Source organism: Pyxicephalus adspersus, chromosome 4, assembly GCF_032062135.1.
Source record: "Pyxicephalus adspersus chromosome 4, UCB_Pads_2.0, whole genome shotgun sequence".
NCBI lineage: Eukaryota > Metazoa > Chordata > Amphibia > Anura > Pyxicephalidae > Pyxicephalus > Pyxicephalus adspersus.
In genome coordinates this window covers 153,164,433-153,188,584 of record NC_092861.1, presented here as the reverse complement: position 1 = coordinate 153,188,584, position 24,152 = coordinate 153,164,433, and the positions used below count along the sequence as shown (strand labels likewise).

The 24,152-nt window shown below is 41.5% G+C and overlaps 1 protein-coding gene across 9 annotated transcripts in view; it reads right to left on the bottom strand.

Moving 5' to 3' along the window:
* The window catches only part of MDGA1 (MAM domain containing glycosylphosphatidylinositol anchor 1), a 133,427-nt gene that overhangs the window by 21,055 nt on the left and 88,220 nt on the right, over positions 1–24,152 (bottom strand). For 5 of the 9 annotated variants that reach the window (XM_072410014.1, XM_072410007.1, XM_072410008.1 and 2 more), the window contains 4 exons: positions 20,321–20,590; positions 19,198–19,349; positions 10,698–10,875; positions 6,747–6,770 (listed from right to left, as the gene is read on the bottom strand). In XM_072410014.1, the coding sequence (XP_072266115.1) occupies positions 6,747–6,770; positions 10,698–10,875; positions 19,198–19,349; positions 20,321–20,590 (624 nt within the window). Of the gene's footprint in view, positions 1–6,746; positions 6,771–10,693; positions 10,876–19,197; positions 19,350–20,320; positions 20,591–24,152 lie in introns of all 9 variants that reach the window. The other 4 variants (XM_072410015.1, XM_072410016.1, XM_072410010.1 and 1 more) reach the window with 2 other exon arrangements.

Below are 24,152 nucleotides of genomic sequence, written 5' to 3'. Positions count from 1 at the left end.
CCATCATTTATAGCACTGGGAAGCATGGAGCCCTGTCATTTGTATCAATGGGAGGAATTTCGACTTTTAGTAGTAAGAATAAAGTCCTAATGACAGTATCAGTGGATGTAATATTGTCTTGTTTTGGGTTTTAGTGAGTGTGGAGGAAATGCCTGTTAGTTGGTGTCAATGGAAGGAATTGTGCCCCATCATTAGTGTCATTGGGAGAAATATTTCCCATTTTTGGTGTCTGTAGGAGTATTAATGTCCCATTACCTATGCCATTAAAATATATAATGTACTATCCTTGATATCAGTGGATTGTTGGTCAGGGCATAATTTTTTCTTTTTGGGTGGGAGAATTAGGGAAGTCAGGCCGGCTGCACCTCTATATACACGTAGAGGTAATTCTACAAACAAGATGGCAGCCGGCAAATGGAAACAGATTCTTACCTTCTATTGTGAAGTGAGTTTGTTTACATGGGGTTACTGCCACGGGGGTAAAAGGGAAATTTATACCCTGCAGTAACTGGAATATGTTTTGCATTTCAAGTTGACACCAATGCATTTTACCAAAGTGGTGATTTTTTTCTATAAATTATGGTAAAGCTGCCAATGTATTTTTCTCCAGACATGTTTTTTGGTAAGATGTGATGCCCCCCATATGTTTTAGGCCCCCCAGATATTCAGTACATAAAGTGGATTTATTTGTCTGAAATCTTGTTTTTTTTAGCTCCCTTTATTTCTCATATGGAGCAATGGCAGGCAGTAGAAGGTTACAAATCTCCTTATAGAGCGCATAATTTGGAGAGAGGTGACCAGTACAGCTTCCATTGGGTTTATTAGACAAAAGGAGAAGAAATGTGGCTCCCACCCCGCTATGTCTCAGCGTTCGCCTCCCGCCATCGTTCTGCCACTTAGTTCTCTAACAAGCTAGGCCCGACCTCTCCTTTCCACTTCATTTATCCCTAACCAGAATGCAAACAATGACCTTTTAGCAGTCACAATGCAAAGTCCCCACTGGAATTAACAAGAGGAGAAGATCCACCAGTCACGCACAATGCCATCCCGAGGTCAGACCGCCAACCCTACCATCTGCTATCTCTACCTTGAACCCTGCTTTTCCCAATCCTCTTATATTAAAAGTAGTAACATTATGTTAGAAGGAATAGGAAGGAGACCAGTATTAGCAGAATACACTGAATAGCCACGAACAAGCCGAGGACAGGATTTCAGTGGCCAGAGCAACAACAAGGATTCCAGTACAAGTTTTCATGTCCAATGCTAAGATAGAGAGAGACATGTAAAGCCAGAATATAGGATTAATATATAGAAATATATAGAATAGGTGTACTGATTAGAAGCCACAGGTGTAGCTAAGCCAGGTGGTAACCCCCTGCTGGTTGTCAGTGGAAGCACATGCAAGGTGTGCTAAACCACAATGCCGCCAGCAAGAGACATATGGAGCGGCATGTGCTCAGATAAAGGAACAAATCATGCAAGACTAAAGATAAAAGGAGGGTAATGGAGAAGAGGGGTCATGTGAATAATCTATTCCTGAAAAAAGACTTTTGTTAATAACCTGTAGGAAGCACATAGGGTGACGATGAACACCTTTTGTAGATGGATGGCACAAACTGGAGCACAAAATACATGTCAGTAACATTTAGATGGGCTCCACATTGTACTTATATTCACACATAATAAAAGACTGACTGAAATCTGTCAATAGATTGGTTACATCCCAGCTGAAAGTCATAACGTTGGTGCTTTCCATATACAACAAATATCACTTTTACCTTTGTGAAGTCACTGATCTAAAAATTCAAACTCAAGATGGTTTTCTAACTATAAATTTTAAAATATTCTATGCCAGATTAGGATTTCCACCTATGAATCCTCCAATTAACCACACACTGGTCAATAGGTGCATGGCCAAGGTCAAGGATTGATATCTTCCTGATCCGGAATACCACCATGCACTCATTGTACATCCAACATTCAGGCGGGATTGCTTCCTAATAGTGAGACTATGAAATATATAATTGTCAATCTGGTGAAAGCCAATGGGAGCACTCGCATGTTGGAGAAGTCTTTCAAAGAGGAATTCCATTTCCAGGTTGTTGGGTGTCCATGACTTATTCACTGGATAATTCAGTCAATTATTCCATTCTCATTCTTGTCAATCTGCCTTTAACCTTTGACTCTCCTGACAGTTCTGATTTGAGTATTATTAAGTTCTGGCATCTTTTTTATTCTCCCCCTCCTAACCATTTCCCTGTTGGCTCCTTCGGGTCTTGTATTTGGAACCCTTCTCTTACCCGGCTTTATTCATGGTCCTAGGCATCTGATTTGGCTTTCAGACTTCCTTCCAGATAGATTATACTCACATTTATCTTTCATCTTTCTATCTCCGTTCCCTGTCTTGTGTTTATACTTTGTATGAATAAAACATAACTTGTCATTTTTCTACCATCTTGCTTTTCTCCCACTTCAGAAATTATAATTAGTGTTGACAATATCCACATAATACCGGTCCCCGAGCTTCTTTCCTCGGGGTATTCATTTATTGTGATCTGTCATTTGCACATCACATTCACTCCCTAAGCACCTGCTGCCATTTCCTTTATTATAACACATCCAGCGCCCATCATGTCAGTGTGCTTGATAGAAATAAAATGCTGGTTCATGCCCTCATCATAAATGGCCATATTGTAAGTCTCATGACCGGCCAACAAACGCACTGGCATCGCTCCATGGATCCCTTCATGTCTATCTAAAGCCAAAACGTTTAACTTTTTGGACAGAACAGTGAAGGATTAGAACTTGTGTAAAGTTCTTATTATCGTCTACGTGTTATGGAGCCGGTTGTATAAAAGCTCCCTTATTTTAAACATAGAATCAATGCATTTAAATCATATTTTAGAGGGGCTTTAAAGTTAACAACAACTTTATATATTAAATGTTGAAACATGCATGGGTATAATTCCAAAATACATTGAGACAATATGAATTTTCTAGAAAAAGTTAATACACAATATTGAAATTCGCAGCATACAGCCCAGCCATAGGGGCTGATTTATTAAAGCTCTCTAAGGCTGGAGAGGATACACTTTCATCAGTAAAGCTGGGTGATCCAGAAAACCTGGAATGGATTTATTCAATGTCATTTGCTATTTGCTAGCAAATGTTTGAATCCTGGACCGGATCTATTCCAGGTTACCCAGCGGGATACCCAGCTTCACTGATGAAAGTTTATCCTCTCCAGCCTTGGAGAGCTTCAATAAATCAGGGCCAAAATATTCATTCATCCTCAATTTTAGGTCCTGGAGGTCAGATGCAACACAACCACAGATGTAATTCCAACCATTCACTAATAGGTCTCATCTGCAGGTGAATAGGCTCCCAGGGTGCACCAGGCCAGGCTAGGCTTGTTAGGTGCCCATTTATATCCATACTAAAAACGTTCAAGAATGGGGGTAAGCACCATCAGCTGCCATGGCACTGGTTCTGAAACACCTCTACTATATGGCCAAATACCGGCCGAGATCTGTCCACATCATCTACTGTACGGTCAAAAATATGAAGAAATTCAGGTGTAGTTCAGGTATCTCTAGTGAAGAGAACTGTTACAGCGTACAAAGATATAATAAACAATTGTGTTCTTCCAGTCTTGTGGTTACAGTTTGGTGAAGACCCTTTTCTGTTCCCCCATGACTGTACCCCGGGGTACAAAGCCCCCTTCATAAATACATGGGGTCACCAGTTTGGTGAGGAGGAACTTGAGTGTCCTGTACAGAGCCCTGACAGCCTACTGAAAAGCTTTGGGATGAATTGGAATGGTGAGTCCGGTCTGCTCATCCAACATCAGCACCTGTCCTTACAAATTGGCATAGATACCCATGAACACCCTCCAAAATCTTATGGAAAGCCTTCTCAGGGAAGCAAAAGCTATTATGGCCAACACAATGTGGACAACCCTGGCCATGGTTTTGGAATGGGACATCCAAGAAGCTTTTATAGGTGTGATGTTGTCTGCGGACATTTGGTCACATAGCATATATATATTTTATATGCCAATAACTGGTTGCTTTGCTCTTTAGCTGCCCGTTTTCTGGTCTCTAGGGCCGACTTCAAAACCTCTGTGCGCTAATTAATGTCATCGGTATAGCTGTGCCATTCGATACAAAGAAGAATCAACCATTACAGACGTACAGACTGTGCTGCCTTTGTGTCAAGATTAAAAATAGATGAAAGTCGGAAAGTGTGAAATATTTAGGATTTGTGGATCAAATAGAAAATGTGCATTTCAGAAAAGGTGTTTTCTTCGCACATATCCCCCAAGACGCCATAAAATCAATAATGTGATTTACTATTAAATGGTAGCATTTCTGCTCATCACCCGTACACGACTCCTGACATTTCACCAATAAATAATTAGTTGTGGCATGTGCACAAGTTATGTTTCAATGTTTCTGCCACTCATCATTTTAAAAAGCCTTGTTGTGTGTAGTTCAGCCTCGTTTCCCTTCACATTATCTGAAATCATTAAATTACATTGCAGTACAATAAAAAATAAATAAGATACAATGTGGCAAATCATACCGCAAAAAGAGTTTCTGTTCTAAAGAGTTTATCTGTAAGTGCAGGAATCCAGGGAATCCATCAGAACCCATCATGTGCCAGTCTGGCTTTAGCAATGAATTCTGATTGGATGCCAGGAGCTAATACAGGTAAGAATAAATATACATGGTTTGCCACAGGTTTCCATAAAGAGAACCAGTCACTATTTTGTTTTACTTAGCAGGTCTGGGCATGGTGTGAATTGAACCCATATGGCACAATTTGACAACTGACTGCTAGGTAATCATAAATATATCAAATGAGCCTTGTCCTTTTTTAAGTTCCTCTTCATTGCAAAGGCATACAGATACAAATACTGGAAATATAATTGCTTGGAGGTGATGACAGGTGGTGCATTGGATACAACAGGTATTATTGATAGCAGTGGATTGAGGTAATACAAGTAGCGTACACTTAATACAGTACAGAAGAGAGATGGCAGTTGTAGGAGGTGATGGTGCACTAGAAACAATATGGAAGGTTGATGGCCGTGGATATAAGTAATAGGTGTCAGCAACATTGGATACAAAAGTGAAGGACAAGAACAATGGCTGGAGGTGTTTGCGGTCAATTTACACTGCATACAATAGAAAAAGGAAGATGGCGGTGGCGGCAGTTGGAGATACGAGATGCAATGGACTGATTTATTAAAGCTCAGTGGCAGTTGGGTACTCTAGATACAATATGGAAGCGAGATGACAGTAAACACAGATGATGGAGATGATGACAGTTTCTACACTAGACATAACATGGAAATAAAATGGCATTGGAAGGAGATGACGTCAAGTGGACATGTTGGTACAATGTGAAAAAAGGTGGTGGTGCATGGAGAAAATTGGCTGTAAGGTACATTAGATAGAGTAAGCAAAGGAGATGGCAGTTTATTGGGGTATTAGGTGTTGACAACACTTAAGAGAACATAAAAAGCAAATTACAGTTCACTGTATACAGTGAGGAAGGACAATGGAAGTGGCTGTGGATGGTGCCATTGGGTTCACCATATACAGTTGGGAAGGATAATGGCATTAGCTGGAGACAATGGCAGTTGGGTACCCTCAATACAAAAGAGAAGCTGGGGTTCCAGCATCCCATGTCCCGATGCGTTTCACCATATGGCTTCCTCAGGAGATTTGTTGAGAACCCTTTTCCACCTGACCACTTCCCCAGCAGAAATTCCCTCATTCTGATCATTACCTTTACCTTGGATCTCACCTTCCTCTTAAGGAACCTGTTCATGTAAGGACGAAACCCCAATATGGTCTCTAAGTGATAAGATTCTCAACAAATCCCCCGAGGGAGCTGTATGGCAAAACACGTTGGGACATGGGACATTACCGTGACCACTATCTCATGAAATGTAATATGTATAGTTGATTGGTTCTTCACCCCATAAAATAATAATTAGAATGACCATTCCTAACTATTGGTTTTGCTGTATGAATCACTTTAACAATAATAAAATTACTCACTGCCTAAAAACAAACTGCTTCTCTTATTCTCTTCTTTTTGTAAATTACAGGATGTATTTTTCTTATTTGTTTGAGGCAGCAGTACATTTAACTGACTAGGAGGAGGGATTGGTACTCTCATCTATAATAAGGGAGGAAGATAGCAGTGGTTGATGTTGGAGATATGAGATATAATATAGTAGGGAGATGGAAGTGTCTGGAAGGGATGGCATTGACTGGGTATAATGGGAATTGATTGCAGGAAGACACAGAATAAAATGCTCAAGGCAGAGGACGAAGGCTTTGGAGATGATATCATTTGGATCTCAAAATTTCTTACAAGAATAGGGATGGCAAAAACTGGAAGTGATGGAAGGTGCATATACTGAATGCAATATGGAAGGCAGATGAAGTGGCTGGAGGCGATGACGTTGATTAGGTGTGATAGGAATTGATTATAGATGAGAGAGAATGGAATGCACATGGAAGAGATGGATGGTTTTGGAGATGATATCTGTTGGGTCTCCACTTTTGAGAATGGAAATAACAGATACTGGAAGTGACGGAAGTTGGATAAACTGAATACAATATGGAATGCACATGGCAGAGGATGGAGGTTTTATATCAGTTAGGTCTTTATTTTTGGGAATGGAGATGTCGGTGACTGGAAGTGACTTATACTGGTGCAATACTCACCGGTTGGGTTTGGGTAATTGATAGCTGGAAGATAATATGAGAAATAATTTAGCATTTGTTTTAAATTATAGAACTAAAGAGAAGAAAATATGCTGATAATAATAGTTGTAACATATATTTTATTTACTACATATTCATATCAGAGAATATATCTAGAAATAAATTAAAATTATTAATATATATCTAGTATATTCTATAGTGAGTCCAGCGCTCGATGTGTCCAATCTCCACCCAATACATTTCTTTATATACAAACCATTCCAGACATCTTTATCATTATTGACATTGGAAGCAAGTCCTATTTCTGATGGAGAGACTTTAGGTTACATGTTGGTGGTATCATCCTTCTTATACTAAATTCTGTCCTAAGACAACCTTTGTGGGGTCACGGTGGGGACATGGCAGGGCGAGCGTCCCTGAGGAAAGGCCTAAATCTTACAGAGGATTGCAAAGCCTCAGCAATATGAGGGACATAAAAAGATTTTATTGTCCAGTGATAAGAAACAAACAGGCCTTGGACAGCCCAGTGCTGAGAGAGGAGATTCGGAGATTTCTGTCTCTCCTTGGAAGGGTAATGCAGGCCATAAATCCGCATTACCATGGAGTAAGCTGGAGACGTTGGCCGGCCAGGGTTCACCATTGCTACGCAGGCCAGGTATGGATTATTTGCTGGGGTAATTGGGAGGGGAGGGGGGTACTTAGCTGCTGGATACCCCCCAGGGTGCTTGTTTGAAAACAAAGTTGAGCAGATATTTCATCGGATTCACCCCGGTTACCAAGGCGACTGACATCTGAAACGTCAGAAACTCTAAAACATTTATACTTTTATACTGACCGAAGGCCATTTCTCATTAACTCCAATTATATTCACACATCCCGGTATATGACAGCAAGCAGAGTGCAGGAAGAACAATGGCACCGGGGGTATCAACACAGCTTTGTAATGCCGGGTCCTGGGTTTATTACTCGTCATTTGTGTCTCCGAATGTATACTGCTCTGCCTTCACCATAGTAAAGGGAGACATTAGAGTGTCAGCTCCTCTGTACAGCGCTATGCTATATGTCAGAGTTATATAAATGTATAATAATAGTGTGTGACTGTGGGGGGACATTAGAGTGTCAGCTCCTCTGTACAGAAACTGATGGGACTGGCTCAGTGTTCTCTGTACAGCACTATGGTATATGTCAGAGCTATATAAATGTATAATAATAGTGTGTCTGTACAGCACTGCGGTATATGTGAGAGCTATATAAATGTATAATAATAGTGTGTGACTGTGTAGGACCAATGAAGTGTCAGCTCCTGTTGGTTTTGAATTCTTTTGTAGGAATAGATTTCTATAGGTTATGTTTGAATTTTTTTTTTGATCTACTGATTCTAATTAAATCTGAATTACCGGGGTTATCCAATGCAGTAAATATATTTGTGATATTTATCTTTGTCCAGGGCTGAAAGGAGTTAATTTGAGGGGTATAAATAATTCACCGCCCTATGATTCAGATGTAGTATAACATGGACTGTCAGGGCAGCTTGCACACATTCTCCCCCCATCTCTCGGGCATTACGCGTCACTGGTCCGAGGGCGTCCGCCCAGCCGTCCTCTCACGGGAGACATCGATGGAAATCAGGTCGGGAAAGGCACCGTATTATGGTGAAAACATGAAACTGCGGTGTCTTCATATATCACCAGAATCTTGGAGGATCGGACATGTTTACAAAGATACATTGGGCCAGGTCCACCAATCAGCGCCAGAACATCACAGACCCCAATGTGACCCATGTAGGGTCCGGCTATTATTAGACCAAAACAGCGATGGGATCCCCGAGTTCCCCGAGTCTCTGATTCCTTTTTCCCTCCAATGTTTCCAGTGAATATATATATTTTATATTACTAGTTTATCTTATTTAGGGAATAAAACAATTGTCTTTGTTACATTATGATAATAATTTGCCCTTGTATGTACAGTTACCAGGGATGAGGTTCAGATTCCTCACTATCATAGAATTATGTTGGACCCCCCAGGTAACACCAGAAATAATGAACAACCCATACAGCAGGTTTTTTTTTCTGGTCACCTGCGTCATAATTAGAAAGCCAATTATTTCAAGGAATAGATAACCCAATCCCTGAGGGCTCACAGCAGCCATTGGGTCTAATTTATTAAAGCTCTTCAAGACTGGAGAAGATAGATGGGTGAACTTGGGTGATCCAGCAAATATGGAATTGATCTGCTCCAGAATTGAAAACATTTGCTAGCTAATAACATATAATTTTTTAAGAATCCATTACAGGTTTGCTGGATCACCCAGGTTCTCCCATAATAGCCTATCTTCTCTAACCTTGGAGAGCTTTAATAAATCAGACCTATATTATTATGGTGTGCTGAAGGGAATATTATTGGGACTGTATTGGGTTTGCTGCTCAGGCTTTGTTATATCTTCTTCTGTTCTCTGATCACTCTTAGCTTGATTTCCAGGTCACAATCTTCCATTTTAGTATCCTCATGTTAGCTCTTCCAGGCTGCCAGGAGCTGCAGCTCATTTCTCTGATCTCTGAGTGTTACATTTTCTGCCAATTATTTTGTTGAGCTGCCAAAACCATTACACACAATTTTACATCAATGGTTGCTTTGTAATATATAATAATATTATTTTATTTATTTATAAATGTTTTTTTTAATGATTCACCAACAAATGAATGTTTTGAATAGAACTGATTTCTATATTCACATATAAGTTTCTTTTTAGGTTATGCAGGGGTGGTATTGCTGTTTAAAAAGCAGAAAGGAAAAAAATCTGCAATCCTTCTAAAAATTGATATTTACCATATATAAGTGTGTGCCTATTCTAAGATCATTCCTTGGTGATTGTTACGGGGGATTTTGACCCATCTATCTCATTTTCTTTTTTAAAATGATTGACCCTTGCTTGGTTCTTTCTATATGATCATAGCAATATATTGGTAAGTGGCAATCCTGAACTCAAAGGAAAGTTGTTTTGGAAATATTCTTGAAAATAAAATCGGAGTTGATGATTATAATATTTTAATTACATATTCTTTGTAGAAAAAGTGGTAGAAATCCCTTTTAATTTGTTCTTCTAATGAAGCCGGGGAAAAGCGAAACGTGTTCAGAACGGGGAGAAATCAAAATTTATATAAAAAGATTCAAGTAGAAAGTACACACAGGTATTAGGATCAGGTGTTCTATGTTTAGTGTAGGGGTAATGAACAAGTGTTTTGATGTGATTTAATAATAAATATGTTATATGTTTTTTTACAAAGAGTATTCAATTTGAATGATTGGTACCAAAAAAATGAAAAGTTGTCTTTAACACAGCTTCAGGAAACCTTCGGTAAACCTCTCTGAACTAAGATTCATTTATAAAGTAGCATGGATATTGTTATCACTATATTGGAGCATCTCTGGCCATTAGTGGTGCTTGACAAGTTCTATACATAAATATAGATTATATAGATATAGAATCTATAGATTCGGTATAATAACAAATAATTCTGCATGCTGACCCATGTAAAACGCGCGACCGTTACATATTATGACAAAGTTTGAGGCTATCTGGCTACCATGGATTATGAAAATCCTCCCCTCCTCATCGATCACTCTCTGGTTTGTCTTTCATCTGAAATATTGGCTCTGTTTTCCATTCTCCTTCTAATTCCTTCCCTTTTCCCCTTTTCCTGTCTCCAATAATCCCCTTCTGTGTTCATAATATTTTATCCTGCATTGTCACATAGGGAGTTTTGCTTATATGATAATTTGTGGTAATGTATATCAATGCTTTACTTTTAGATATACTTTCTATATTTCTAGTTACTTTGCATGATTACTCTGTTTTGTTTTTGTACATTCAATAAAAATGTATTACCATAAAGGAGGAATCTACAATATATGCAACACAACAGCTGTATGGAGAGGCAATATGGTACCTACGCTCTGTGTATCGGATGATGCGGGTAGCGGGGTCTCCATGGCCGAAGACGGTGATTGGCGTAATCTTGATCTCGTAACTCAGAGGAATCTTTAGGTCATGTAAGCGATACTTATAAAGGGCTCCCTTCCTCTTGTCCTTCGCCTCCACCGTCACCGTGCTTGTACCCTTCATGTTTGCCTACAATCAGATAATACAAAACCATTCATCAGTTGTATTTGTAACAAGGAACAATGCAATGTGATCTATAGATTGGTATAGAAGGGAGATGGGAATGAGATATCACTACAAATGTACTTAGCTTTAAATGTTTTCATAAGCTTTAAATTTGCCAGGTTTGTGGCAGGTAATATGAGGTGGCGGAACAAATAGTGTTCTGTATTTTATATCAGTCTTGGTTACTGGAAGAGAATCCTCTCCTTTAATAAACTGCTCACCATTTACTCTCTACAAGGATTTATAAGAAATATTTTATTAATATTTTTCACTATGACACAAATAACAGCCAATTATACACTCAATGGAGTCGTTAAGGAAATAGCAACATTGTAGCTTGTAGAGACAATTCCATTCTGTGTCACGGATTGGCTCGTTACAGAAATTGTTTTTATAAGAAATTCCGAGCTTTACTGGTGAACAACGTCATTGTGATCAAAATAATTCCTGAATGTGAATTGTAATATTTTGCCTATTGATTTCAATTTCTTCCACTTACATAGTAAGTCAGGTTGAAAAAAGACATAAGTCCATCAAGTCCAACCACTAGGGAAATAAACATATCCCAGATATAAAACCCTATGGACATAGCTGATCCAGAGGAAGGCAAAATAAAACTCCGGGTACATTTTACTCCAACAGGGAAAAACATTCCTTCCTGATACCATGAGGCAATCGGATGTTCCCTGGATCAGCAGTCTCTGTTATCTTTATTTGGGATTTTGAAAAGCAAAATACAAAAGGATATAAAATTATCTTTTTGCTCCTCAATCACTAGAAATAAAAGCTATTCTAAAAGAGAATCCAGTCTTAAATAGAAAGCCCCGGACACAAGATATATGGACGGATCTGGCATCAGTAAGTACTAGGAGTGAAGGGTTTTTTGTTTGGACAAAATGCATTGGAGTCATTAGGGAAGGTAAAACAAAAGTGTTTGGTGTTTTTTAGGGTTTCAGTGGTATTTAGGTTCTGGGTTACAGTACTTTCTTATCTATACTGGACTACTGAACATCCTCCCCTCTGGTATTCCACTAACCCGACTCTCTCCATTACAATCTATTATGAATGCTGCAGCCAGACTTATCCATCCTACCCACCTACCTACCCCATACACAGCCTTCCCACCTACCTACCCCATACACAGCCTTCCCACCTACCTACCCCATACACAGCCCCACCTACCTACCCCATACACAGCCTGCCCACCTACCTACCCATACACAGCCTTCCCACCTATTCGTAGTTCTCTTCATTGGCTTCTGTTTCTCCTGAGAATCAAATTATTCTCCTGTGCTTTGCCTTCAAATCCCTGCACAGCTCTTCTCCCACCCACCTACCTGATACACAAATCCCTCCACAGTTCTTGTCCCACTTACCTTTCTGTCCTGATAAATAAATACCCCCCTAGCCGCTCTCTTTGCTCCCCCAATGACCTACTAATGACTTCCTCACTCATAACCTCATCACACGCACGGATACAAGACTTCTATAGAGCTGCCCCGACTTTCTGGAATGGTCTTCCTCTTCCTATTCAGCTTGATCCTACTTTCTGCTTATTTAAAGAGCCCTCAAAACCCAACACTTCACCCTCACCTACCCGTCTTCTTCTGTCTCCTAAACCCTGATGCCCCTAATTTATTAAAGCTCCCCAAGGCTGGAAAGAATACACCTTCATCTGTGAACCTGGGTGATCCAACAAACCTGGAATGGATCTGGTCAAGTATTCAAAAGATGTGCTAGCAAATAGCAAATTACTTTGAAGAAATCTATTCCAGGTTTGCTGGATCACCCAGCTTTACTGATGAAAGCGTATCCTCTCCAGCCTTGGAGAGCTTTAAAAATCCGGCCTATTACAAGCAGAGAATAGCACCAGGTGAGAAGATATCAATAATCACCATACACAGAGGATGCCACTGGGGTACCACCAATCACTATAAACATAAGATGTTACCAGGTCAGTAGGTGGCGCTAATACACAGTGGATGCCACCAGATCAGGATTGCCACCAATTGCTATAAGCATAGGATGGTACCAGGTCCAGGGTTATCACTGTATACTGAGCATGCTACTGGGTCGGAAGGTACCACCAATCACTAAATATATAAAGATGTCACCAAGTCAGTATAGAAGATGGCACAACATCAGGAGGTCCCACGAGTCATTGTATACCAGCGATTCTCAACCTTGTATAATGGGCGAACCCTGGAAATAACTTTCAGCTCTTCAGGGCCCCCCTTTTATAATTCCTATACCACAGCTCACAGTATATTAGTATGGTGGCCATCGGGAATGTCACCCTTACAGATAGCCAAAAACATCATTGGTGCCACCTAAACTGACCTGAGAGGTACAAAAGGAACCCCCAGCAACCTCTGGAGGAACTCTGCATGGGAAAACTGATAGAGACAGAGAATGGATCTTGTTAGAAGGTTCCACCAATTTCTACACACAGAGCATACTACTAGGACCAAGAGGTTCCAATATTCATTAATCACAGAGGACGGACCGGGCCAGAACAATATACACCGAGCATGGCACTGGGTCAGGATTTTCCAATAATCACTATAAACAAAACATAAAACCTGAATAAAATATATACCAAACCCCGTCCCCTGCCATAGACTCCAGGCCCTATGATCCATATAACTCATTTACTCAGCTCACAGACTCCACGCTGCAGCCGGCGAGGGGCCATTAAGCTTCCTGAATTCCAAATGACACAAATCACAAACTTTTGCAGCAGTTAGATTTAATTTGCAGCTCTGCGTCGGATATTGGAAGGCTCCACCTCCCTCTGCTTAACACCTCTTATAACATAATAGCCCGAGGCGAGGAGGAACAAAATCAATAGATTCCAATCAAAGTCATTACACCTTCTGTAGACAGCTTCTTTGTTTTCTGGCAAGCATTTGTAAGTCAGAAATAACCAGGGTGTAAATTAAGGAAACCAAGGACTCTAAGCATATAGAAGACTTTATTTTGGGTCGTATCGCCCTCCAATAATTATTTTATGTTCTCTGGATTTTATAGAAATACAAAACAGAAACAATATAAATAATATTATCATTTTTCCAGTTTTGAAATGCATTTTTGTCAACTAGAATTTCCATAAACAAGAATGGTTTTAGACAAAATGGGGCCCCAGGAAAATATAAGGGGGGGGGCTTGTTTGTAAATAAAAAGATCAATCATTCTTGCAGGGACATTCACTTAGAAAACCCTCCCAGTCTTTTTGCCATTCAGGCTAAGGGTGAAGGAATATGAGGTTGCTCATTGATATATTTTGTCCATACTTTGTTACTGTTACCACTTCATCTGCAGATCATCAGCTCAGCAAGCCGCAGCATCCCCTGCATCCCTGTAGCTGTGAATTTTTCATTGTTCTTGGCATCCCCTGCACAGAAACCGGGGATGTGCATAGCTAAGGGGGATTCTGGATCAGGTGCTGCAGCCAATGAGCAGATTGTTCAGTCTTGTCCTGCCATTGGCTGCTGGACTTTATAAACCCCTCCAGTTCCAGGTTCAGGTTGCTGGATGCTCAGTGCATTTCCTGTCTCTCTGCCAGCTAGTTCTCTGTTCTAAGTCTCGGGATTTGACCTCGGCTCTGCCTGCCCTGACCTCGGCTAACTGCTTCACCTATGACTTAAGTCATCTGATCCCTGTCACCCCCTGGTGGGGAGAACCTTGGGTGACTTGGTGACCTCCTTGCAGCAAAGTAGTATGATGCCCACTGGGGTCACCGGCCTATCCCCCCTTGCGGGGTGCACTGGTGAAGACCAGGGGGTCACTTAGATTCTGAGCCTCAGGTAATCCCGTGTCACCTGTGAACGGCAGGCAAAGGCCTTCATGGAGCCCAGAGTGGCGCCCCCTGGATTGCCTCAATAGTAATCTGCCCCTGGTGACTATGAAGTCACATAGGAATCATAATAACACACAACCCCCATTCCCAAACTCTGCCCTCTAGGATCAGATCTTAGTTTATTGCGTTCACATTGATGAATGGTAATAAAATGATTCAGGTTATACACTTTGGTTATATTTACAAACAGTTTTCTGGTTGAGTGTTTCAACATTTACACAAAAGTCTCAAATCCCTCAATTTTTTTGTACACCAGGGTATTGTTTTTTATCCCATTGCAGGAGAATATAGCATTCAGCAAGAACTAGATAAAAGTTTATGAAGTGTCGGGGAATGTTGATGTTTGAAGCAAACCCCACTGAAGTCTATAGGATGCAAATCTTTTAAGATATATTTCTTCTAAATCCATGTTATTCCGCTAACTTCTTTCAGAACCTGGTGATGTGTTTTTAAGGATAGGGGAGGTTATATTCTTTCACATATTTGCAATGGTGACAATTCCAAGTCCTGGGGCTTTTTGTAACATTTGGGGCAACTTTGAAAGCTTTTTTTCCCAACTATAGTTAAACTCGTAATTACAGAATAGCTTTATGTTTAAAATTTGTTTTCACTTGGGATATGTCTTCCCCCTCCCCTCCCTGTAACCTCCCAGCTATTTTGGTGACAATTGCATATTCATGGTGTTTTGCAATACCTCATAAATTATTATTACACAGTATTTACATAGCACCAACATATTCTGCAGCGCTGTACAAAGTCCATAGTCATGTGACTAGCTGTGCCTCATAGGAGCTCACAATCTAATGTCCCTACCATAGTCATATGTCACTATCACAGTCTAAGGTAATTATGAGAGGGAGCCGATTAACCTAACTGCATGATTTTGGAATGTGGGAGGAAACCCACACAGACACAGGGGGAACCTGCAAACTCCATGCAGAAAGAGGCCTGACCGAGATTCAAATTTGGGCCAATTGGTAAGCAGCTTTATTATGTTTTTTTTATCTCTTGCATTTATAGAAAAACCAAATGCTTTTATTCTTGGGACATGTTCCTACATCTTCTCCCTAGCTATCAATGTATGTTCCAAGGCTTTGCAGATCATCACTGGCCTTCCCTATCCAGCAGATGTCCAAAAAATAAAAAGATCAGCCCTATAAATGGCGTCCCACAGGAAAACATAAACTAAACGATGGTTATTTGGGGTAATTAAAATGATGAAAGAGTTCATTATCCTTTGCTGGAACTCTCCCAATTATCGGCTCCGTGTCATCCGTTCTTTTTGGTCCATGGTGCGGGAAGTGGCTGCACTCTCCTCCATCAAAGCAATCCTATTCCTCCCCCAATCTGATTTTTTTCTACTTTCTTACAACTGCCAGTGCTGAATTTCCAATACAATGATTTCCTGATTGTAAGTAAATTGTAATCTTCATGGTGCGTTTAGCAGAGTTGTCCTTTATTTTGGCTGCAGTAATGGCTGCCCCCAGTGACCCACCTTAAAGGGAGTATTATCTGCTGGAACAGGAAGCTTTTCCCGCTGAGAGCAGATCCGAGGAGAGAGGGAGATGTATTGATCCCATTGCGCGGTGAATAGAACGCAGTCTTTGTATCCGCCTGTAAGAGGCTCTTTACATTCAGCCATATCTCTTCCATTATCCTTTCAAGGTGGCTTTAATGAAATCACATTGCAACGCCTGGCTGCCCTCCGATACAAACACATATTGCGCTCCGTATAGAAAGGATATTAAAGGCACTCTGCGTGGCTGAGAGATCGCATTGTGATTAATGTATTACCTGGGCTGCTTGATAAAATGTGGCAGCTCCAAGTACCGGGTGAGGGATGGATGAAGGACCTCCGGGAAAGGTCAAACTCTATATTGAGTCCTCCAGGTTTGTAATGGAAATGTCACCACTATGCACAAATAAGCAGCACACAGGTCTGAAATGAAGAGTGCAAATCCCGCTTTTCCATTTACAAAGCAATCCATTGCTTTTCAGTATCTTTGTATGTACAGCGTTCCATATTAAAATGGTTTGAAGTCATGTTTACAGCCTTCTTTAAATAGGAAATCCTAAATTATTCTCTAACATCACAGATTTCGTTCTGAAAAGTTAGGAATCTCTCCCAAAGGTTTTTAAGAAAAAAGCAGCTCAGGCTGCAATAATTACCTTCTATCAGAGCTGTCTTCTTCAATATTTTATTCTACCACTAGATGTCCTCAGTCTTTCAGGAGTCATCCAACCTAAAAGACCGAGGACATCCTGTGAGTGCAAGAAGTCACAGACCCGTCCCCCGAGGAACCGTCACTACAGATCCATGATAAAGAGAAGGAACTGAAACACCGTACAATAATCTTCATGTATCAACTTGTCACAATCAAAATGGACTCTTGCCACTGTATCATTTTAGATCAATCTATTCTATAACTTAATTAAATAAAAACTCAAGCTTCAAAATCATTCCATTGTCAATCTGTGACAACCAGCAGCTTTCATAAAGTACCTCCTGATGATCCTGCCATGAATGCTCATTGTTCAGATAGAGGTGACAACACTCTGAACTTGTCTCCCAATTGCACTTCTGTGTGGTCACCTTTCTCATGCTCCCGTCTCATGCCAACACACAGACATGGCAGATCATTGTTAGGAAGAGATTTCAGACCTGGAAGTATGGATCACAAGCCTGGCTGGGCAGGGTTGGGGACGGTTCACATTGGTGCATTATAGTAACACACGGTGATATGTTGTCTTCAAAGCACCCCAATACACAAACACATTACATTAGAGTGCAATTCCCTTGAAAAAGTCTGGAATGCCGGATTTTCGGTGCACTGTGCATCAAAGTCAATATTTTTAAATGTGTGTAAATGTGAGTTCAACACAAGTGCATTAACCTAATGAGCCTGATTTATTAAAGCTCTCCAAGGCTGGAGACGATGCACTTTTATCAGTGAACCTGGGTGATCCAGCAAGCCAAATAATCCATCTGATTCAGGATTCAAAACGTTTGCTAGCAAATAGCAAATGAAGAAATCCATTCCAGGTTTGCTAGATCACCCAGCTTCACTCATGAAAGTACATCCTCCCAGCCTCGGAGATCTTTATAAAATCAGCCCCACTCTGTGCACTCGCCACCCATGTAAGGGGCATTTAATTTCACCTACTCCCATTGGTTGGTTTTAATAAAAGTTCCTGATACCTAAAATCCTTTAATGGGTTCCTATAAGGAAACAATAAATATTAAGTCTGAGATAAACACAATCATGTCACCAGGAAATCTCAATGATTACACGAATTGTTCAATAATTTCATTGCCGCAATGATACATAAAGCCGCGCCTGACTTGTGATTCCTTGACGGTCACTGAGCTGCCATCTTTCCTCACTGCTGACCTTCTCCAAATAAGAGCCGGTGACCTTTTGCTGTATAATATCACCGAAGCCGGATGTTCACGTTTCCATCACATGCCAAATCTTAAGTCAGGTGAATTTTATTACATGTGACGGGCGAGCACACATTACAGGTCGCCGTACCTTTTATTTCTACGGCCTTTCAAAGTAGATTATATGAGAGAAGAAACATGACGGAGATTTAATTATTTTCATCTGACGCAACCATAGAAAATCAGGTCTGTATTGTAATGACCGCCATGGCTCTCATTGTGGGTGCATTTTTATTGTACCGGGGGTCCCAGCAATAAACATGGTGGTTGCTCCTGATCAGGAAAATCCTAAATTATTCTCTAACATCACAGATTTAATTCTGAAAAACTAAAACTGAACATTAAAGGCCATGATTGACCGATCTAGATGTAATAAACTTGATTTAAAATGCTGGTAAATATGTGTTTTATATTGCTATTCCTTTTATATTTGTAGTTGGTGGTTTTACTAATGAATGGGGCTCCTGAATTTTACCTTAGGTGCCCTTTGGTTTACTATCTTCTTTTTGGGGAACACAAATGTAGGAAAATGTTCCCGTTCCTTAACATTGGGATATAATTAGGTTGCATAGGTGCTGGGGTTTGCTGCAAGGTTCCCCCCTCCTAATGTTAAAAGTCATGTGACCTGATATGGGTATTAAAGTGGGAATATGCTTGCTTCCATCCTGGCCATCCAGGCCATGTGCCTTGAAACGGGTGTGGTTATAAAATTAAAAAAATATATATATATCTTTTTCATTCATTTCTAATAAATGTGATCTGTCACAGGGCTGTGGTTATCTTTGCAGCTACTTTTGACCACTGGTAGTTCCCAATTAGAACCCATGTGACAGGTTTATACATGAGCACAATTAGGAGACAGTGACAGAGCATTGCCAACTTATCATCATAGCTCATATTTGGTTTTCATGCCCCTTAATTGCATTATTATGTTACAGCAAGAAGCTCAATGCAGTTGTCTTGTCGTCCAGTTGTGGGATCTTACCGGTTTGAAGTCTAGTCTGTAGCCAGTGACTGGATCCACCGCAGTTGGATCTTTCTGGGTCCATTGAATTAGATAGGAGTAGTTCTTAAACTGCTTGTTGGATTCGATGGGGTTTGGGGTGTCATAGTAAAATTCTGGGTTGAAGGCTTTGCCTGGAAATAAGAACAAAATGTGTTGGAACAAGAAAAACAAAAATGGGATCTCTAAATCTACCCTCCAGCCAATAAGCCTGCGCTCGAGCCCCGCATTTTATAGACCTGCCCTCCAGCCTGCCCTTTATTAAATCTGCCCTCCAGCCTGCCTTTTAATAAATCTACCCTCCAGTCTCCTCTTTTTTTTAAATCTGCCCTCCAGCCTTCCTTTCATTTAATCTTTCTCTTGACTTTCTTTCATTACAAGAGCCTTGAGCTTCCCTTTAATAGATCTGCCCTGTATTCTTTCTTTCATTTAATATACCCCACCCTTGTTTCCCTTTATTAAATTTACCCTCCAACCTTTTTTCCAGTCTGGCACAGTTGTATCAGCTGGAATTAAATTTCTAACTCTGATTTTCCTGCACACTGGAAGCTTCTCACATTGTGCATTAGGAGCCGAAGTAAGTCAGATAGATCCCCGCCTGTGTGATCTACATGGAATTGATCTATTTGATCTCCACAAGGTTCTCTTATATAAAATATGTATATTGTTATCTTGTTTTCAGATATTCCTGAAGAAGCAGCTGAATTACCTGTGAAACGCGTTGGGTTTGATTATATAAAACAGATATGTCAGGACACCAAACATGTTGTAAATAAAATATTGATCTACATACAGAAAGATCTGGAAATGATTCATCAATGTATAAGTCCAATGGTGCCAGATCAACTGTTGTCAAATATAACTTTATATTGCTTTAATCCAATAAACGCGTTTTATTTACTGAAATGTAAGTCCTTTGATGCCATAAACCCCTCAAACCTACATTACAAATTTCAGATGGAGGTAAATACAAGCTGCCTAGTAATGCCAACTCCTCCAGACTGGCACCCACTCACCAACTTCTGGCACCATTTCCCCTGCGGGGGGGCAAAGCCAACCCAAACCCGTCTTGTAATGTGAAAGATAAAGTTGCCTGCCCACTCACCGGTCACCTGGAAGACGCAGGTGTCAGAGCCCACGTCATTGGATATGGTACATTCATAGGTGCCGCTGGTCTCTCGGCTCATGCTGGGTATTTTGTATTCAGAATATTCCTGTTGTTCTATGGGGGGAACGCTGAGAAGATTTCGGTTGAACCTCCACACGGCGGTGGCCACTTTCACTGGACTCCCTTTTAGCATGTTGCATCGCAGCAATACACTGCGCTTCATCTCCTGCCGGATGTCCTGGAACTTCGGCTCCACCACCGGGGCAACTGAAAGAGATCAGCAAAAGATCCTCATCATGTCCATGGCGGGGATCTGATAAACCTAAGGAAAATGTCAGATTATATTCTACAAAAATGTCCAATCAACACGTACAATAAATGACTGGCTCAGTGTTCCCTGTACAGCACTGCAGTATATGTCAGAGCTATATAGTGTCAGCTCTTCTGTACAGAGACTGATGGGACTGGCTCAGTGTTCCCTGTACAGCACTATGGTATATGTCAGAGCTATATAAATGTATAATAGTGTGTGACTGTGAGGGACATTAGAGTGTCAGCTCCTCTGTACAGAGACTGATGGGACTGGCTCAGTGTTCTCTGTACAGCACTGCGGTATATGTCAGGGCTATATAAAAGGTATAATAATAGTGTGTGGCTGTGGGGGGACATTAGAGTGTCAGCTCCTCTGTACAGAGACTGATGGGACTGGCTCAGTGTTTTCTGTACAGCACTGCGGTATATGTCAGAGCTATCAGTGGTTATTAATAGGTTGTTACTGTGTGAGTGGGGGTGAAGGAATGGAAGAGTTTGCCTTGACTGTGACATTTCTTATAATTTGCTCACAGATATATAGACCGGTGGCCTCCCCAGCTGCTCATCTCTGGATTGGAGCAATAAATGGCGATGTCTGATTGAGTTACAGCATGGCGGAGTTCTGGCGTTGTGTTAGTAAGCCTTGATATACGGCATTAATAGCAGCGAGCTCTCGGTGGAGGGAGGGTGAAGGTGGTCAGCATCTAATGCACTCGCACTTCCTGCCCTCCCGGATTCACCAACTGTTTCATCTTCCAGCTCCACCACGGCTTCCCAGCAGCTGGACCTGAGCTGCCATGGCGCGGGGTCTCCATTACTCATGTCTGCAGTGTATGCTGAACTCCAAAATAAACCTCTGCCAGAGGCCGAGCTATTAAAAACATCCATTATATCATGATAGGGAGAAGGCCGCCGCGCTCTTGGTTATTACACCAATAAAAAGTGTTTTCTGTTATTAGGACGGTTTGGGAAGAACGCCGAATATCAGCAGAAATGCCATTTTTATTTAACGCCTCTTGGCGCTCGCCCTCTGGGAAGGATAAAACGTACAAATCTGAAAGTCAGCACTGTGGTTCTTCCACCCAGCCATTCCAACACTTCCGACTGCTCAAACACCACGCAGACCTTGAAATCCTGAGTATGATGGGCCCTGTCAGTGATCCATCAGAATATGGGGGTCCGACATCCATCTATGAGCAAAACTGAAATGGGAATGAGTTTCTTCCAAAATTTTGGAAAAAATCTTTTAATTTGGGGGTTTGTTTATTTAAAAGGTGAAATTTGGAGGGGGTGGGGTGTAATAAAGAGTTGTCACCTCATACCAGGACGTGCCGGAAGTAGGACCTTCATGGCAGGATCATTATCCTAATAAAGGTTTTACATATCTGAGTTTATCTGAGATCTGAGTAACCCGCTTTATCTTACATCCCAACAGATCGAACTTATTGCAATGCGAATAATTTAATTCATCTAAAGTCACCATGCAATTAAATGAAGCTTAAAAAAAAGGACGAAAATCCGGTTCCAGAATCCTACCAGGGCGCCTGGGCATCGATTTTTTTGTTTTTCAGTGGAGAGTTTTGGAAAGATTTATCCGCGTTATCCGTCAGGCTCACTGGAGGTTATAAGAAGCCGATCCGATTCTTCTCCATAGGCGTCTCCGGCACGTAACGCAGCACGAAGGATCTGAGGGGAGGGGGGCGGAGGGGACGGAGCGCCAAACACTTATCATCAGAACTTCACGCGCGGCACACTCCAACATCTGCTGAGATGAAAACCGCTGCGCCAGAAGCACGCTAATGAAGAGTCTGAGCTGCGGAGAGCCATCTCTGTAATCCCAGACATGTGCGAGCGCGGCCAGGCGACAGGTGACTCGTTAGGCTTGAAGCTACCTTAATGGAGCCGTCAGATTGTGCGCCGTCGCTGCCCCCGGGTCAGGGAGCGCGGTGCCGGGAACAAATGATGAGGGCTGCATGCGAGAAGGCGTACGCCGCTCTCTGAGTAATGAAGGACTTACACACCGCCTCCGCTTTCCATCTTCACCTTCACGGGAGACGCCTGGAAATAACAGACATGGAGATAACGAAGAGGAAGAAGGAAGCGTCACGGCGGCTGCTGAGTGACGGGGCCGCACTGCGGGCTTCTCTGTGTATGAGTGACACGGTCAGGAATAAAGGGCCCCTGTGTGCAAATAGTAATAGAAATTGGGGTCCTGGGCAAATATGACATGGAGGTCCCAGCATTTAAGGTGCCTGCCATTCTGTCAACTGAGGCCTTGGAAAAGATGCGGGCCCCAGGCTGTTGCCCAGTTTGCCTCCCTGTAATCCTGGCTCTTGAAATGATATATATAAAGAGCTCAGAATCATTTCACCTGGGTCAATATGGAATATCCTGATATGTTTGGTGCAATATACACACGCCAGGCTAGCAGATCTCTTTGTGAGTCAGCATGTGGGACAGAGAGGGGCTTAAAGGAATAGGCCGGGGGGGGGGCTAAAAAGGAATAGGCCAGGCAGGGGCTTAAAGGAATCGGCCAGGGAAGGGCTTAAAGGAATAGGCCAGAGAGGGGCTTAAAGGAATCAGCCAGGGTGGGGCTTTAAGGAATAGGCCAGGGTGGGGCTTAAAGGAATAGGCCAGGGTGGGGCTAAAAAGGAATAGGCCAGGCAGGGGCTTAAAGGAATAGGCCAGGGTGGGGCTTAAAGGAATCGGCCAGGGAAGGGCTTAAAGGAATAGGCCAGGGAGGGGCATAAAGAAATAGGCAAAGGAGGGGCTTTAAGGAATATACCTGGGAGGGGCTTAAAGAAATAGGCAAAGGAGGGGCTTAAAGGAATAGGCCAGGGAGGGGCTTAAAGGAATAGGCCAGGGTGGGTGAGGTTTACTAGTTACTAGTAAGAAAGCTGTCACCCTCCTTATCTTATAAAGCATGGAAGAATGGGTGGCAATTTATAAATGGCGGTTACATAGGGATCAGAGATACTGCAGAAATATAATGGAAAATTCACTTTCATTCTGGTTATAAGTTAACACCTACACAAGAACTGATATATACAAAAAGCAAATACAAAGGTGATCACTGACGCCAACAATGGGACATTCCTCCCAATGATCCTAACGCTGGGCCGTGGTATTTTCCTATAGCGGTGCTGGGTTTTGCAGTCAGTCCAGGAGTCACCCCGTCCATAAACTGCACAGAGCCAAATAAATACTACTGTAGTAATTGCTTTACCCATAAGGCTTCAGGTTCTATTATCACAAATGTAATTGTAGTCCGAAATATCACCCAGAATAATAAAATCAACAGCAACATATGTTTCCACTTTTAATTAATAGTATTAGGTAATTACAGTTAACTTAGGATATTAAACAATATAAAAAGGCAATTAAAGAAAGGGAAAAATGCTCTGGAGCTGAATGTACAGTGGAAATTAGTAATAAACTCCATGCAAGCATATATATGACTAATTCCCTGAAAGGGTTGGAGATTTCCCCCAGTAGTTTGTGTCTCTGCCCCCCCCCC